The 18,542-nt window shown below is 42.4% G+C and overlaps 1 protein-coding gene across 2 annotated transcripts in view; it reads left to right on the plus strand.

The window, feature by feature from the left end:
• Nucleotides 1–8,211, plus strand: part of LOC119456415 (mucin-5AC-like) — a 184,960-nt gene extending 176,749 nt beyond the window's left edge. The window contains exons 5-8 of one of the 2 annotated variants that reach the window (XM_037718149.2): nucleotides 2,132–2,262; nucleotides 4,596–4,805; nucleotides 6,438–6,458; nucleotides 6,663–6,775. In XM_037718149.2, coding sequence (XP_037574077.2) covers nucleotides 2,132–2,262; nucleotides 4,596–4,805; nucleotides 6,438–6,446 — 350 coding nt within the window. In that variant the 3' untranslated portion in view covers nucleotides 6,447–6,458; nucleotides 6,663–6,775. Of the gene's footprint in view, nucleotides 1–2,131; nucleotides 2,263–4,595; nucleotides 4,806–6,437; nucleotides 6,459–6,662 lie in introns of both variants that reach the window. The other variant, XM_037718148.2, reaches the window with a different exon arrangement.
• Nucleotides 8,212–18,542: the final 10,331 nt, after the last annotated feature.

Here is an 18,542-nt window from a genome sequence, read left to right on the forward strand (position 1 = left end):
CTCACGTTCTATTTAAGAATTTGGCAGCGGTGAGAAAATTTGAAAAATTTAATGATCATGTGTTCAGATTTCTGTATAAAAACAACAACAAATATCGTAATTTTGTAAACTGCGTTTGTTGAAGCCTCCGAGGTGGATGAAAATGTTTTATTGTACTCGACGCAAGACAGTATTATGCCTTGAAAATAAGAGTATAGTGAAAATCACGTCAGTAGCAATTTGATCTACGTAAGCTGTTAACTAATCTGTTGATTTTGTCTATAGATCGCATTCCTTTAATAACATAAACTTGCGTTAGAATTAGAAGCGGTGTCACAAAAGTTTTAAAAGGCATAGGAGCTTGCGCATGCAGGAGACACCTAACAGATCGTAGGGCAAGCATGTTTAGGAGGAAAGTCCCTCGCTACAACGAAATAATGCGAGTGGTGTGTAATTGCTAAGTAAACGACGTCAAGGCGATTCCTTTGTCTCAGTGCTTGCTACATTCAGAGGCGTTCAGTTCCACCATTAAATACTCCGCCGGTGCCGTAACACCAAGTACCGTTCGCTAGAACGGTTCTGTGGCGTTCTATTGGATAGCAAGCTGTACCACTGTTTTTGTGCCAAGTTTCCACGTCAGCATCGACACGCCTAGTGCTGCACGGGAATGACGTGAGCATGGGAACCATCTTCCGGTTCCCATGCTCACGTCAATCTTTTTATACAGAATTTCAGGTCATTTTTTTTCACGTCATCCAGAATCACGTCATTTTTTTTTATCCAGAGACGCCTGGATAAAGAAAAACACCTTTTTTTTTTATCCAGTGGCCGTTGCCGTGCGCATGCCGATATAAAACAAGCCGTGAACTTTAGGGATTCGAATGAATATAAGAGACGTGCTGGCGCATCAGCCCTGCGAAAATGGTATAGCAGTCGAATAGAGAAGAAAGACCATGCATATTTTCGGCTATTGGAAGCTACGTTTGCGTGTTTCTCTATCACGTGATGGGTTCACGCGAAAGGGGAAGAGCGGCTCACTGGTGACGAACACGCGGGAACCGCTAGAGCACGAGTGATCAGAGCACGCGAGGCCACGCCAGGATTCGCATTACACCTAAATGGCAGAGGTACATAAAAAATCGCAAATTACATAATTTCACTGTGACGGTGGCGGTCGCGACTTATAGGCGTTTTACACGTATAACATGCCACACTTTCGCTTTTTGCTTCCAAACGATTCCTGATTAGTGAACTTGCGGGAGTGCGCTGAACGGAGCTAGTTGGTGCGTGTTGAAGGGAACGGACAGCGTAGTGGATTAACACGGTGGTTCTAGTTTTCAAGCCAGCTTGTACATGAAAGTGTTCCGTGGCTTGAAGTCTAATTTGGCTTCGCCCAACATCCGGCACCTGTCGTCGTAGGTGATTCTGGAATTCAAGGACGTTCACGTACTTTTTTGGTGAATGTTCGAGAACTCCAGGTAGTCAAAATTTATTGGGAGCGCCTCACTATGGTGTCTCTCATAGTACATGTGTTACTTAGTACATTACACCAGATCAATCAATCAATAAATCAGTCAATCAATCAATTATTTAATTCATTTGATTTCACCGGAGGATCTCCACCACAAAAAGTATATAAAATCTCTTGAGCGACACCATTCACGACAGGGCTTTTTGTACATTGCTTCCAAAAGAAAGTCTTCAAGAATGAACACTAACGACATATGAATAGACAAATGCTCCTATCACGGATGAGTGCCCAATGTTTGGTGAGCGCAGTCCCTTATGTACCTTGTCCATTATGTTACATTCACAACATCGTTATGCGACTCTGTTAAGAATTTTGAATTCCATCTGCAAGAGTACAGGCGCATAGCCGCTTTCTCTCACTGTCTCCACATTGGGGATACTTGTTATGACGGAATAACGCGTAAGTTTTCCTCTGAAATGACCTCATTTCAATAAAAGCGAAAGGAACAAACACTAATGTACTGCGTATTGTGTGACTGCATGTTGAAGAGCCACATGCTGTCACACTTTATACAGAGACCTGTACTACGGTGTTCCCCATAGCTAGTGTGTTGCTTTGAATGTTTAAACACGAAAACAGAACATTGGTCTTGATTGTTAATGCCATTTTTGTGTCGCACAGTGGTTGGCGTGGTGCGGCCCAAGCCGCTTGCCTCATCATCTGCCGAGCCACCGGTGCCGCAGTGGGCCATCGCCGTCATTGTCATCGCCACAGCGTCGCTAATCTTCATCGTTCTCTTCGGAGCTGTCACGGTGAGCGCAAAAGTTCTTGCATCGGTAGCACCTATAGTAACGAGCCTGTATCCTAGCCAAGGCGTCGCTTCATCCCGCCGTTCTAGGCTCTATGCTTGGTTTCTAAAATGAAGGATAAATCACATGCGGCATTTGATTACTTATATTTATTTATCTCGAACAATGCGTTCGTTCTCAAATATGGTGTCTCAGTAGGTGTCATCGCTGTTGTGTAACACAGTGCATGTGGGGGCAGTTAAAGCTTTGCATTTTGGCCACAGAGAACCTGTTTACCTTTCTCAAATAGACTTACTACAGATAAATTATTATTGAAGTTGTGCAATTATAAAAAAGTTGCTCATAGTTATGTGTTATCGCGCTCCTGCAACGAGAATTCGCATCACGAGCCTCAACTTTCTGTCTCTCCGCAAGGATACGAGTACTCATTTTCCTAAGTTTCCACTCAAATTGAACTCGTCGTGACAATTTTTAGCATTTGAAGGTCTGTGCATCTGCGCATAATAATAATTACATAAAGGATTACAGGCAAACAATGATGGGGATATTTTGCAACCAATTTCGTCCGAATTCTTTCTGAGGATATCCAGCTGCATTCAACAACTTACTTTTTCACTCATCTTGCCCTTGTCTCCGCTTAGAAGGGAGGTTTTCCGGAAGTTTGTGTTCTTCTAGGACCCGCTTCCGGACAACCCACGTCTAGGCAACCTTGCGAGTAAATTGTTTTGTCGTTGCCTTGTTTTTGCTGTGTGTGTCTTGTAGGGATATTTCTTCATCACTCGCTTGTTTATACCGCGTGCTGCCGTTTTGTTTCGCTTACGTTCTTTAAACCTCATGTGTCTTTATGTTTATTTATATTCCGCCTCTCAGAATTCTTTTGCACCAAGCGCAGGGACTACTCTTCGTACTTCTCTGTGCTTCGTTTGTTCAAACGATGTGAGGGGATGTTGGCACTATAAATAATTAATTTCTGTTGTTGAACTCTTTTCGCCAGAGCAAGAAAACATCACATAAGTCAGTCATGATTTGCTATGAACACAGAGCCTTTGTTTCTTTTTACTTGTGCTTTCCTGGCATTTCTTAGTAGCTAGAGCTTATTTTTGATGGTTGAGATAGACAGCTCATCAGTATAGTCCATATTCCCAGGATTTCATCATATAATAATTAAAAAGAAAGAAAAAAAAATATTTTGCGCTTTGTGAAAAAGCCTTATAGTCGACATTGACGCATATACTTCCGAATCAAACTCCCGCTGCTTTGGTGTGCCTTCTGGGTGCTAGATTTTACAGCTGATTCCTGATCATGCGAGCTTCGAGCTTTTCAGAATGTGGGATCCTGATAGGTACACGACACCAGCCGTACACTGAAAAAGAAAATCTCGCACCCACCTATAAACGACCCGGGATCCGCCACATGCGAGACGGGCATTCCTTTGTTATCCTTTTTTTTATGAAGCTTGCCCTGCGGCATAAATTTTAACGTAGATAAAAGCGTGGGGAACCACCTCATGCAGAAATTGCAGTGGTGGCTCGGCAAAGTTATGGTCCATGAGCCGATGCCAATAACTTTCCGTCTGATCCGTTTGTAGATTGGGAGCTCTTAGTATTGGTAACCTTCGTTCCTGAGCAGAGCCACAACATGTGGTGAACGTCCGCTGGCTGCAGAAGCTGGAGCAAAACACTTTGCGCCATTTCACGGGGAATTCAAGTATTGGACCAGAGGCCTAGGTGATGGAAGGTGTAAGAGCCGCCCCAGCTCGTATTCTCCAAAGAAAGACTTCCTCCACCTGACAAAGCATATTCCGTTAAGCTTACTCTGCAGTTTGAGGAGGGCTGCACATATTTAAATAGGACGCTGCAGTATCCAAGTTTTACAAACAAGCTAACACTACTTCTACGAACCGACGCACCGAATATAAACGACAACGTGCATACAAGATAGATTTAGACATCGGATCAGGTGTAGAGTTATGAAGCACGCGCTTCCTGCAACTGCATTTCATTTACATATGTAAACTGTGCTACACTATGAGATAAGGCGCCATGAGTGATGAAGATTACTGCACGGAAAACGCTGATGGACGCGGGAAAAATGTAAAATACCAACAACAAATAGTTCATGAAAATGTACGTGGTTTCTACTACCACGCCTTTTCATTTTACGTTGTAGTCATCAGCATCGCATTACATTTTTGTGTGTGTAATTATTATAACTACCACATTATTCATATCCTGGAGTGTGTGGATTAAGCTGCAGTACGGTCGTATAAGACATAAATAATAAGCCATATAAATTAACCGTAGTCCGCACACCTATACTTCTGTTTGTACCCGCAGATATACGGTCGCACGGCTGAACGGCGCAAGTACAACAGTCGGTTGCAAGATGATGACCTGGAGAACGTGACGCCATCTCCTAGCAAGGACTGGGAGAGCAAGCTGGCCGCGTCGTACGAGAACTTCGCCGCCGACAGCGTGTACGACACCGAGGACCTGCACTCGCCTCCACCTTCTCACGACCCTTTCCAGTACGACAGTCGGTACAAGGTAACCGTTGAATTGGTCTTGGGCAGCCCACACACGTTCACAAACTCACAAAGGAAGAGAAACTAATAAAAACTGGAGATACTTGCTTGGCGGCTCACCAAGCATGAAACTTCAGCTGAAAGTAAATAACGTCAGAAATCCACACAGCACACGCGCGATATCAGCAAACGTGCTCTTTCGAAGCGTAACACAGTAGCTGGTTGAGGCCAGTGCGTCCCAGTAAAGATAAAGAATTGCAGCAGATCCAATGCGTAGCAATATACGTTCCAGTGCGCTCGCATAAATGCATGTTCTGCAATCGTGGCTGTATAGCCTAGTGGTTACGACGCTCGCCTTTAGACCGGAGGTATACGGGTTCGAATCCCGCCTCGGCAGGAAAGTTTATTTTCTTTTATTTCTTGATAGTTTCTTGATACGAACCACAAATTACGGCTGGCTTAAACAGCTTCGGTGTTAAAAATGGAGCTTGGAAAGCCATGTAATGCGTAAGATGGATAACCGGCAGACCATTAGAGTTACAGAATGGATACCAAGAAAAGGGAAGCGCAGTCGAGGACGGCAGAAAACTAGGTGGGGAGATGAAGTTAGGAAATTCGCAGACGCAAGTTGGAATTAGCTAGTGCAAGACGGGGGTAATTTGAGATGGCAGGGAGAGGCCTTCGTCCTGGAGTGGACATAAATATGGGATAATGATGATAATCGAGAGATAAACTTGACATATTCTACGTTTGGCATTCGGCCCTTAAAGCAAATCGTCCGCACACTTCCAGTGCACTAACATAGTTGTGAGTGGATGCTCGAAATTCATGGTAACACAATTTTAGGATAAAGTGCACTTAAAATCACAACGTACTTATTTGAAACACTTAACATTGAAAATGAAAAAGAAAGTTCTCTCTTTAAACCAGTATCCCCTCTGTTTATCAATATTTTAAATAACTTAATTTTTTAAGGGGTTTCATGAACGAGATTTTGTTTTTGTGTCGCGTTTGTGAATTTTCTTATGACTTTTTTGTTTGCTTTGGCGCATGTGCGCACATTTCTGTACATATCAATGACAGCGGTAAATTAGGCTTAGTTGCTTGTAGTTCACATGTGTTATTTACTCCTCGTTCTGTGTTCGTCCAACTTTTGTACTGCATGCGCCCGGCATCCAAAGTTCTGTTAACCAATAGGAACACCCGAGCGCAATGTTACCACATAAACAAAGGACTGTTCAGGTGCGAGGTGACTGGTTGTGAAACCATCCTGTGAAAGTTGAGTTTTATTGCCATGTCATTACACTGTGACATTATTGCAATGCCCTGACCTGTGAGATGTTTATTTTCCTTTCTTTTTCTTTTGTGGGGCGTCAGCCAGCATAGCAGATATTAGCCTTTCATGGAAAAGAGGTAATCTCTATACTGCTTGCTGGTCTTGGGAAACGAAACATTTATTCGTTAAATATATGAACGCACTTCTAGCACTTTATCATTGCTGTGGCCACTTCATAGCCGAATGTGTGTTTTCCAAAAGTTGAGCAAAGTGTCTGGTATTTTTCACAAGTGGAGACGTATTTGTGTCTTACTTGAAATATCGAATGCGCACTCTTGATGATCACCTTCATTTTTGTCATCCTTGCTTTTCATGCAGGCATGGTAGGAGGATATTGAGGTAAAACTTTCCCTTCATGATCTTTTTGTCTGTACATATATTTTGCACTAATATGTATAAGTGAAGATGTGTAAAAGAGAGAGCATTTTTGGTTACGAGAAAGATTACATGCAGTAATTATCCTATGATTTCAGAGAATGTTACAAGGGTTTTACTCTTGGGCTGTTTTTTGATGCACATTTTTCTTTTTTTTTTTCGTTGTAGCGGAAGCAACACCATACACAGCTTCAGCTCGACTACCAGCAGCGCCAGCTAAAGAAGGAACAAGAACAACAACAGAAACAACAAAAACAGTTGTATCAGCAACATTGGTGGCAGCATCAAAAGCAGCACCAGCAGCCAGCACAAGAACACGAACGGGAACAGCAACAAAAGCAGTGGTATCAACAACATTGGTGGCAGCGTCACAAGCAGCACGATCGGCGGGAAGCACATGAACAGAAAAAGCAGCACAAGCAATTACAACATCAACAGCAACAACAACAAAAGCAGAGGCATCAACAGCACTGGTGGCAGCGCTTACCATCAACATTGGAAAAGCATTGGCAGCAGCATCAAAAAGAGCAAAAGCATGAAAAGCAGCAGAAGCTTCAAAAGCAGCAGCAGCAACAATACAACCATGAGCAGCAGCAACAGCAGCGAGTGCAGCAACAGCACATAGATAGTGAGCGAGACGAGCAACTCAGGCGGGAACTCGAGGAGAAGGCGGTCATCGAGGCTAGTCTCAACGCTCAGGACACGTGGCGCAACAAGTGGGGCGTCCTGGTCAACAAGCTACCACTGCACGCACGCGACACCGCCTTCTGAGCAAACGTGTTCGTGCACATTTGTATAGGCTCACACAATTCACTAGGTGGAGTGCTTCAGCCACAGCGTTTGCAAAACTCTGCGCCATTTTCCCACGAACAGCTACTTGGGCGCTCGCAGGAATAGGCATTCCATGTGAAGAAACAGGAAGAAAAGCACCAACAGAAGCTTATCATACTAGACAAACCGCTGCTCACGTATGCCACCTTTATTTCTCGATCGAACAGAATATGTCATTCTTTGATTCAACTTAACATTTTTTTTTCATTGACATTCAAACAATGCACCTGTACAGAGTTCTGCAAGTGGTGTGGCTGAAGAGCTCCCCTCACCATGCACCTTAGCCCTGTTTCTTGCAACACGCTTCAGGGAGCAGCTGATTGTTCCTATCCCGAGGCGGCGCCACCGTCACTCTCGTTGCCGGCCTTATCCACTCACGAATACTCATGGGACCTCGTGCTGCCCTCTTAAGGTCCCGTCAGGAACACCCCGACACACTTTCGCATTGAAACCGTCGTTTTTTTTCTTTTGTAGGCATGAAAGAAATAGAAAGGAGTGCAATTGTGAATAAAGTTAAATATTATTGTGGGGTTTTTGCCTGAGGTAGCTAGTGGCAATTACCTACTTACCAATGCTTTCTTCTGTTTTATCGTATTCACTAATATTATAGTTTGTTATCTAGGTGGTAGCTGCTGAAACAGTAAAAAAGGACTTCTCTGTGTTGAATGTATTTTTACAACACTCGTAACAATGAGATTAAGGTTGGAAATATGTGTTTAAGTTTGCTGTCAGTGCTCCAATCTAGTTAATTTATATATGTACTGTATATTTTCGTTTACCTGAGAATGCTGCTTTATTATCATTTTCTGCACGTTGATCAACAAGCTGCAGCTATAGCAAAAAAATTCATGTGCTACTTCTGGCATAAAGCCCCACTTTCAGAGGAGTCATTGTGCTTGGCGCTGTCATACCGTGGCGGAAGACTTCATTGCAGCCTTTTGACTCTAATCATCTCTTGTATGGCCTAGAAGGCACTCTTTGATTGACTTTGCTTGGTAGAGTACTGCTACACGTCCGGGCGGGTCTGTGGACAATGCAAGAAATGGCTTCAGGCTGTGGCCCAGAATTGATTGAATCTACTCGAGGAGCAGTAGCCGCCCGCAGATTTCCAAATATCGTAGGTGCAGGCGGAATGGCCTTCGCAGCTTTATTTCCATGCAAGTACCCACCAATTCCTCTCACGTCAGTGCCAGGGCAACAAGTATCTTTGTTCAGCTGAAGGACACCATATTCAACAAGAAATCACAATACACGAAAGCTCTTACTCTATTACTGGGCACGTGATATTTGGTAACTGATTTATGAGACTATTAGATTTCTTTCGGCGCATAAGTGTTAAAAATTGTATTCTTTTATCAAATAACATATTTCAAAATTTTAAACCGGCAAAACAAAGATGTCAATGTACCCTTCCTTCTCCGAATATTTTTGGCATCATTTTTAAGGTTGTGTGTCAGAGCAACTGCAGTATAGACCACTTATAACGTAACCGCTTATAGTGCAGGACGGGATATAGTGCGGTCTTTTCAGACTCCACTTAATTTTCCCATAGCACTCCATGTATACACGTATCGCTTATAGTACAGTTGCGGGAAACGAAATACCGGTTACAGGGCGGCTGCCTGGGAGTACGGAAGTCGACAGAGACGGCGAACGCACCCCTCAAACGGGCGCCCCAAGGAGTGCTCGAGGTAGGAAGAGAGACGAAGTGGAGGAGAAGGGCACGTGGTGCGAACGAACAGCCAGTGAGGCTGCAACCAGAATCTTGAGTGCGAGTCGTAAAATATGACGGCGCGCATAGCGAGCGAGGGCGACGAAACTGCCAAGGCCGGCGAACGCTCGCTTCACGATAACGGCAGTAAACGAAACTTCAGGGAGCGGGCGGCGCCGGCACAGCACGGCGAAGGGCGCACGCGGAGACCGTGGAATGTGAGGGAGGAGGGCGGCCGGGAAGCGGATTTCGCCTCGGCAACTCCGCCGCTTCGCTGGCTCCCTTCGCCCTCCCTCGTAGCTCCCTCACTTTCGACTGTCGCCCGCCGCCGCTCCAGCCGGCCCGGCGCCAGCTCCACGAAGTTTCGTTTTCTGCTGTTATCGGGAAGCGGTCGTTTGCCGGGTGGGCAGTTTCGTTGACCGGCCTGGGACAGCCACAGAACACCATACAAAATGGGACAGCGCCGCTGCTTCCCTCTGCGCCGTAGCCGCAGCGTGCAAAGTCAACACGTGACTAGAAAGTAGAGGAAGCGCATAAAGGAGAAAGAAGGGTTCATTGCCATTTTCTACGCGTGGCTACGGTAGCGTGGCTGAGACGTCGTCACGGTCACGCATGTTCCGGCGCAACGCAGAATCGGCGACCTTACCATTTAAAAGAGGGTGAAATTTCCGCCGCGTTTTTTTTTTCTTTCTTTCTATTTTTTTTTTGTTTTCGCGCGCGACATATACTCTATGGCGGTGTCGGAGCAATGCCGGTCGGAAGCGCCGCCGCGTGATTTGGTTCCAATTAACGAGATTCGAATGTAAATTGAATTCAAACGTTCCAGCCGCATTCCTCGACTGTCGCATACGCGTGGCGGCTCGGTGCACATGTTTTGCATATGTGCGGGCCTTGAAAATTGTTGCTTTGGTTATACTGCAGTACCGCTTATAGTGCGGATATTCGCGACTCCGGCGACTTACGTCATAAGCGGTCTACACTTAGTCGCTGTACATCAATTTTATGCATAGAAGGAGAGAGCATAACAGAACTAAAACAGTGAGAGTCCCTTGGTGACTTATGCCACCGACTGTAACATCCTAAGGATAATGTTGCAAAAAGTGTATGTTGAAAACAGGCGACCAAAACAGACTTCTTTCTGTTAACTGTATTTCTTACCACATGGCTCCTGCGCTATATTACTTGAAAAATGCATCTAAACAACTAGCTCAAACCAAGCTTTGTGTTTGGACGTAGGTTTTCGTGAAAGTTGCATAAATATCGCAAGAAGTTTGCTCTTGGCAAGTGTTGCTTTGAAACAAAAAGCTAATTATTCACGAGTGTTTCGAATTGCCGCATGTCTTACACCAATCGATTGCTTTTCCGACACAGTACATAGGTTCTTATTGTCTTCAAGTCTCATACGAGCGCCTAACTTGCATAGAATTTGTTTCCTCTCGCTTAGTCGTTTGTGTTAGGATATACTGCTCAACTATTTTTGTTTTGTTTTTATTTTGGTAGATGATGCATCTTTCATGAGAATTTTTTTCCCTTTTGGCATAAATGTTGTTGAAACTCAGGATAACGTGCGTACTGTTGCATTGCACAAGCACATTCCGCCTACACCTCTAACGTTTATATAAAGGCAACCTTATGCGGGAGCCACTGTTTGTTTAGCTTCGGGAGAATGATGTTACTGGCGAAAGCAACGCTCGCTATGGGTTAACAATTACTATTCAGTTTTCCATCTATTTCCCAGCATAGAGTCAGAAAGGGCACATTCAGTTGGTATTTATGTTGCTCAACTGTTTCACAAAGGCGATGGGGGGATATTGTACCTACGAAAATTCCATTATGGCGCAGACAGACGCATCACAAACATTTGTAATTGAAAATTAAGTGTGAATGCTTCGGGCTCGGCCAATTGCAAGCAGTGAAGTTACAAAAGTTGAAGCTTCCATCATTCTTTATCGTTCTGCTATGGTGCGAACCTTAAAGTTGTAATGGACGTGTAGCCAGTGCTCTACGATGTGCGCATGATGCTTAAGAATCGACCACGCATTTTGCCAGCACCATGCTATGCAGGAGGAAGGGAGGCCTTTTACTTGTTCAGTCTTCAGCACCTCCACTGCATGCAAAACTGGATAATCTGCACGGCATATTGTGAGTTACAATCAAGAAATCACACCTTGTAACAGCAGGTGTGTTTTAGCTATTTATATCTCATTCTTTCATAGCAAGTGTTCTAATGACTTCAGCGCTCGTTCGTCCAGTTAACACATTACGCCTCATAAATGCTTTGTACAGCCACTCTAGCATGTAGTAATCATGTATGCCGAGATCTCAAGGCAGGAAGGTGCTACTACCACCCTTGAGTCTATTTTTGCATGAGTCATGCTATTTATTGCTCTGTATACTTTAGCAGAGGGAGCCTCAGTAGTTCGCCTTGTTTTTATTTTATCTTATTTGTCACATCATCGTCAACTCACTTGTAATACACATACAGTAGTGGTTCACAAGAGAATCTAGAAAGTAGTTTTAAGATAAAACAACTCGCCATTTCTTACCTAGAAAAGCAGAAAACACCATGATCAAGCCCTCCAAGACTAATAACAAAAACATCTGAGATGTATAAAAAGATACATATTTTCCTATTTGCTACCAGAAACCCGAAAAGTTGTATACAAGCTTCGGCTAAGAGAACATTTCTCAACATAGTAATCCAGTGCACAATTTTTTCCCCTCTTCTCTCTCTGGAAGGAAATAATTACATCACTTTCAAAAATGCCCGGCCCATATTTAGCCTTACACAGTACGAAATGGATTCTTTAGTATGTATGCATTTTTTGTCTATAGGCAAAAACAACTATTGAAAAATACAAGTTAGAAGTGCACAGTGACAACTTCGACCCTATACCGCCAAAATTACATCGATATGTTTAGGCGAAGCAGTGGCATCTTGCATATCTTTTACACTGATAGCAGCCGACTGTGAAATCAGTAAGTTATCTGCAATTAGTGTTTATCATGCCCTGCTGTGGCACCATAATGTAGCACCACTAAATACCAAAATATATATTTCTGACACAAAGTGTCGGCCAACTGCGTCAGCTATGGGAATCATAGCGCGAATGTGCTATCTTTCCCTGGCTAGAGTGTAGCGACTGTTTAATTATTGAAACAGAGAGCGTGGTTTAGTCCGACTTACCGTCAAGGAACCATAATTTAGCTAGTCAGGATGGATCAGGTGACTGCTGTTTTTAAATGCGTTTTAGAATTTTGTTTATATTTGTGTGTTTCATATTTGTGTAGATTGCCAAGTACATTGCCATGTACAGCCTGTACTATTTTTTGTCGTAATTATTGCGTTTTTATTTAACAGGCTGTAAAAAAAAAGCAGAAACATTTTTTGCCTTCGTGTAGCAAGCGCTTAACATGCGTCTTGTTGATTTTTGTTTTTGTCGGTTGTTGTAATGTTCACTAATCAACATGTCACTCATCAGAAATATTTTTTTAATGATTGGCAGCTTTTGTAGGGTTACAGCAGAACGACACATGTTATGTGTTTTTCTACAAATATCTTGTTAAAACGTAACCAGCTGCGAAATATTCCGAAGTGATTCAATCACTGCCGGTTAAGTACAGGGATTTGCAAGTTGAAACAATGTAGAATTGAATATGAATGTTTTTCTTGTGTAGATCTTGGTTAGCGCCAATGGGAAAGCTTTCTTGAGCATTGTACAGACACCAATATGTAGTCAAGATGGCGCAGAAATGTGCATGTATTTCGACTTACATGCTTAACTTCTAAGTCACCTACACTTACTTAAACAGTGCGTGTTCTTTTCTGCAATCTTTATGTACGGGTGTCACCAGATCAGACAATACAACAGGAATCCACCTATTGATTTGCAACCGAACAAAATGATATTTAGAATTTAATTAAAAATACCATACATTAGTAACAATACCATATATTAGCATTGAGTTCATTGCACATGAAAGGTAAATGTCGATTTGACGTATGTGTCTTTCGCAGCAGTAGCAGTGTCACTTTACGGGAAAAAAGTGTCGTGATATTGACATCTACCCAGGTAACAAAAAATGTTGTTGACAAGCGATAAACAGGAAGTGCACTTGTCACATCTAATGCCTCAAGCTATGGTACATTAAGCCCCTCCACATCCATTGTTAGAGCTTAACACTAGAACACGTAATTCACTGTTTAGAAATACTTGGTATGTGTTGATTGAAATTGTCTTTGTTGACCGTATAAAACAAAAAAGTGTAGTTACATCGCATCGAAACAAAAAAGAACGATCATATCACATTCATGCTTGCGCGGGCTATTTTTGTGGCGTGTATAGATGAAATGTCACCACGTGACCACACTGTTAGAGTTTAAATCCTGTCTTGTCTACAGCAGACACAAATGTTAAGTCTCGATAAATCTAGTCTCACTCACACAAAAGCCTCTCGTATGTAGCATTGTAGGGGACGGCACAAGGCCTGCAAGTGGAACACTATGGACGTAAGCTAGTTTTCTGCCTTGCACCTTCCAGCTTTGACTTCTCGCACGCGGCAGTGTCACACTGCTTTCGAAATGCGAGTAGTGTCACTGTTACCGTTTTTCCTCTTTGCAGTTTGGAAACACGTTGTGAAGAGCAGCAGTCTGTCACTTTTGAAGTCACGAGCTGCATTTGTGTTTTTGTACCACATGCTTACTTCTCTCAAATATATATGCTGCTTCCGACAATTTCGTTCCTCTCGCGTGTGTTTCTTTCGTCTCTTATTGTGCACCACCATCCGGGATGGGGCGTATACTTCGAAATGGTATTCGGCAACATTAAGTGTGGTGTTCTCCGCAAGCCAGGATGTGCAGTGAAATGTTGCTTTCGAAACACGAATAGCTCAAACAGCAAGCACGCAAAACTGATTTAGCCACAATAGACACATAAATAAGCCAATGGCTGAACGTTCTTTTTTTCAATGCATATTCGATTCTCCGCAACTAACTGAATGTAGGAAAAAGTAGCGCTTGCTTCTGTTTCTAGGGCAGAGGACAACTCCCTCACCATGTCTTCCTATGCAAGCAGATCAAGAGTATCACAGACCATGTCCTTCTGTAAAATTCTACTGCGTGACTGAACGTATACCTAGAATAATTGTTTATTAAATGGCGTATGGCAAGCGCAAAGGTATGTATGAATTTTAATGGCGCAATAAAACAACATATCTTATTGTCCTTCAGCATGTCACAGGTCTCTACATATGACTTGCAGCCACACTGAGCAAGACTGCTTCTTAAATGTGGTGAGTACTTTAAAAAAAAATTAAATTATGGGGTTTTACGTGCCAAAACCAGTTCTGATTATGAGGCACGCCGTAGTGGGGGACTCCGGAAATTTGGACCACCTGGGGTTCTTTAACGTGCACCTAAATCTAAGTACACGGGTGTTTTCGCATTTCGCCCCCATCGAAGTGGTGAGTACTTTTGCCTGAGCCATCCGTCACCACAGGAAGAGCCAGACTAGATCTGCCCATAAGTAGAACAGGCGGAATACGCCCTGCCCTATAAAACGTTAAACGTAACGACAGAATGCGATCAACTAAAGCATAGCTGGCTGGCTTCGGGAGACTGCAGTGCAGAATAAATTTGCTTGTTTGATGTAAAACTAAGCTGCGAAAGGTAAATGATGGCACATTCATGGCGAAATATGTTGGGAAAGTTTACAGAAATCGAGAGAACAATTCTTTATAATCAATAAATAGATTACTCTGCCTGCCTTCCAAACAAGGCGGACCCTTGGTGAGGTCAACATCGCTGTTGTCATAGCTTCCCCTTTAGCTGCGAAATGTGATCCGCATGTGGGAAAGGTTTGCCGTGACGTTACCACAAAGAACAAGAAATGAAGAAAGAAGACGGCGTAAAGGGGTAAATATTGAGTTAAAATTGATTAAATTAAACAAGAAGATTTCTTTAGAGAAATCTTCTATGTGCTAGAAATCTTCTATGTTCTATATTCTATGTTAGAGAAATCTTCTTTAGAAATCTTCTAGAGTCTTTACTATGTGCCTACGTCAAAGCAGGCAAAGATAACTTCAATTGGGATATTTCGCAAAACAAGTGCCCAGAGCTGGCGAACAGTCAGCCTGTACAAGCGCAGGCGTGACGTTTGGACCTGCACATAGTGGGCAGCTACAATTAATGAATATGGACACTAAAAGTATTAATATAAGTGATGCTCTAGAATTGTTACTTCTTCGAGATGATTCTCACAATACAGTTATCACTAAAACTTGGCTGCATATAAACCTGATTGATCGTTATTATAGACAGCACAGTGACGTCAACAATAAGGACCTCATTGCCGACAAGAAATTTCCTGTAGTTTGGAAAGTTGCCACATACTTGGCTATGCCAAGTGTATGCCTAAAAACTACTTGTTACATGCTAAATTTTCATTCACCAGGAACAGCCACGAAGTAAATGTAGCTCTTTAATTCTTGGAACGTCTTATCCAAGTACAGCCGTTTTTCGCGGACCATAGGAATACGGATTGACAACCTGGCAACATCGACTTGTCAACCGCGCTAGAGTTTTTTATTTTATCTAAGATTTCTTTTAATGTTTGTCTTGAACTGGCTTTGTTTATTTCTATTGCACTATTACATGTTTCCCTACTACATCTCTAGTGCATGTTTTCTATTCCTTTTGCAAGATTTTTCCTATTGCACTGTTTCTTTGTATTGTGTAAATTCTCCTGCTATAGTACTTAAGGGGCTGCAACATGTAAAAATAGTTGCTTTAGTGCTATAGGCGTATCAAGAACGGTGCCGACTTTGTTCTTAGTATTGCTTCGCTTCCCAATACACCTTAGCAAGTTTGCACCAACCAGCCCAGCAATAAGTAGCAATAAGTACTAAAAAATTATTTAATAAATATTGTAATTGTGTGCCAGAGTTTCAACAACTGCAACTGCGTTTAAAGTCCTGACGTTATAAAATCTGCCGACAAGGAAAAATATTGATTTATATAACACATCAAGTAAAGTTCTTAGAGCCAGTAAAAGAAAGAAGAAAAAGAAATGGGAAGAGGACTGCAGAAGGAGAGTGTAGCAGTGACCCGAAAGTGATTGCCGCCCCACCTTCTATACAATTTCGACGACTCTGCGTCTCCGTTCGCCTGTTCGCCTAAGTGAAAGCTGCTCTTCTGCTTCTTGTTCAGAACACACTTTAAATCCTCAGCGCTTTTATCCCAAGTAAGAGTTCAGTAAAATATATACAGAGTGAGAGAACGCGGGTTTCACTGTGCGCTACTTTAGTCCAGCAGGAGGCTAAAGCTTTTATAGATTGAGGCGCACAGCTCTCGCCTTCGCTTTGTCGTCAGCCTCTGCGTCATATATATTGTAACGTGGGAAAGAGGAGATAGAAGAGGAGGAGAACGAAGAACTCAGCAGCAGCCACGGCTACATTTCGGTCGCGACTACGTGGCGACCTCTCATCCATCCTAGTCTTCACCTGTGAATAAAAATCGATCATCCGTAACAATATATAAATACTTTGCACCCTTCTCGTCTTAGCTGAGAGGTGGACTGTAAACTTCACAAAAGGGATCGGTTTTCTGGGACGAGTTTATATTGCGGACAGGTTAGATGAACTGAAACACAAATACACAGAAGAAAAAAAAATAATAGGTCGATGTCTCAGGCTTTCTAAAACTGCGAAGTCTGTGCACTAATATATTGCTTCCTGGAGCAGGAAGTTCCGAGTTTTGGCACACCTTTGGAAATGGACAAGACTTTTGCGCTGCTTTCTTGAGAGCAACATTTGCCCCGCGTACGTTACATAATAATGCAACGAACAGATTTTTATTGCATAACATACAGTGTTGAAACAGTTATACAGGGTGATCATATTTAGGTTTTACGGAATATTTAAAAATAACCTGTTGCTGATAACATCATTCTAGTCATTGAGCTGGATTATTGAGAGAGGCAGACATTACTTGCCCGAGAAATCGAAACACATATGCAACTAATTAACAAGAATATCACTAAATATTTTCTGAAATAATTACTTTATAGCACATATTACAATTAACGGATCATAGCCGGTGAGTTTGCAAGGCCCATCCACTTTGAATGAATTTACAGAATGACGCCAGTTTGGACATATGCGCCATCAAACTCGCCATAAAAATGCGCTATTGTTCCATTTACTGTTTATAGAAAACGCTCTTTTATGAATGAAGCACAAAAGTAATTGGATCGCCCATGTATTTTGTCCCACACTTTGAGAAATAACATCTCAAAATTGATGTCAACCTGCAAACTCATTTCAAATGGATGCGTCTTGCAATTTCACCGGCTACAATTCGTCAATTTCAATATTTGCCGTAAAGTAATAATTAACGTGATCATTTATGAATTTTTCTTAATATGTTGAATATGTGTTTCAATTTCTCGTGCTAGTATTGCCCGCCTCTTCGAATAATCTAGCTCAGGGACAAGAATTATGCTAACGGCCACAGGCGATTTTTAAAAATTCCGTAAAACCTAAAAATAATAATCTCGTATAATACGACTTCAGATCAGGCAACGTTTATTTATTTTTTCATTTAACGTGTCATAGGTGTATTGCACTGAGTGCTTCATTCCCTGTACTACAAGGAATCAGAAATGACAATATTCAGTGAAGGGAGAACCACTGTCAGGATAACGGACAGAGTATAAACGCGTCGTATTACTAACGTGGGACTTTAAAGTAGGAAAGCTCGTAAGCAACAGACACCGTAAGCATAGAAAGTGCCACAAGAACCATTAGAAGATTTGCTATTCGATAATATTAAACGTTGGCCACGGGAGTACCTCGATTTTATCTCTACACCAACAAATATTGATACGCGCAGACCTACGTTTGCGTCGCTTTTGCGCTACTCGGAAACTAGGAAACAGTTCTTTAGAGAACTCTTGAATATGCTGTATAATGTTGTCTTTCTTCTTCTATGAAAGAATGACTCCATTGAGAAGGATAACCCATTGTAGGCGTTTCAAGAAATAAAAGAAAAATATTACGTGCTTTTTTACTATGGCGTATGTCCCTTTGGTTCACGTGCTTAAAGATATATATATATAGATGATGGTGAAAGACCTGCAGGAAAAAGGAAGTTACTTCCCTGTGTCCTTAGGCGTGGTCAAGAATTTCCATGGCAAATATTAAGAGAGGATTTCAGTAAAGTCGACAGTTGTCATTTTTGGTAATCTATAATTTTATTAAGTAAGGCTGATCACAAAACACAGCACAAAGAAGAGAGTGGACGACCGACTTTGAAACCTTTATGCGGTTGAACAGTGAGCCGATGTAGCCGAGGCGTCATCGAGAGTCGTGGTGATCTGAAGTGGTGAAATAAAGAAGGAAATAATGAGCGAAGATTGATGTTGTACCTTCATAGCTTTACGAAGTGCAGTTTACGAAAACAAAAAGCCGCATTGATTCGCGGATCACTTTAAACGTCTTAAAGCAGC

Source organism: Dermacentor silvarum, chromosome 6 (assembly GCF_013339745.2).
Source record: "Dermacentor silvarum isolate Dsil-2018 chromosome 6, BIME_Dsil_1.4, whole genome shotgun sequence".
Classification (NCBI taxonomy): domain Eukaryota; kingdom Metazoa; phylum Arthropoda; class Arachnida; order Ixodida; family Ixodidae; genus Dermacentor; species Dermacentor silvarum.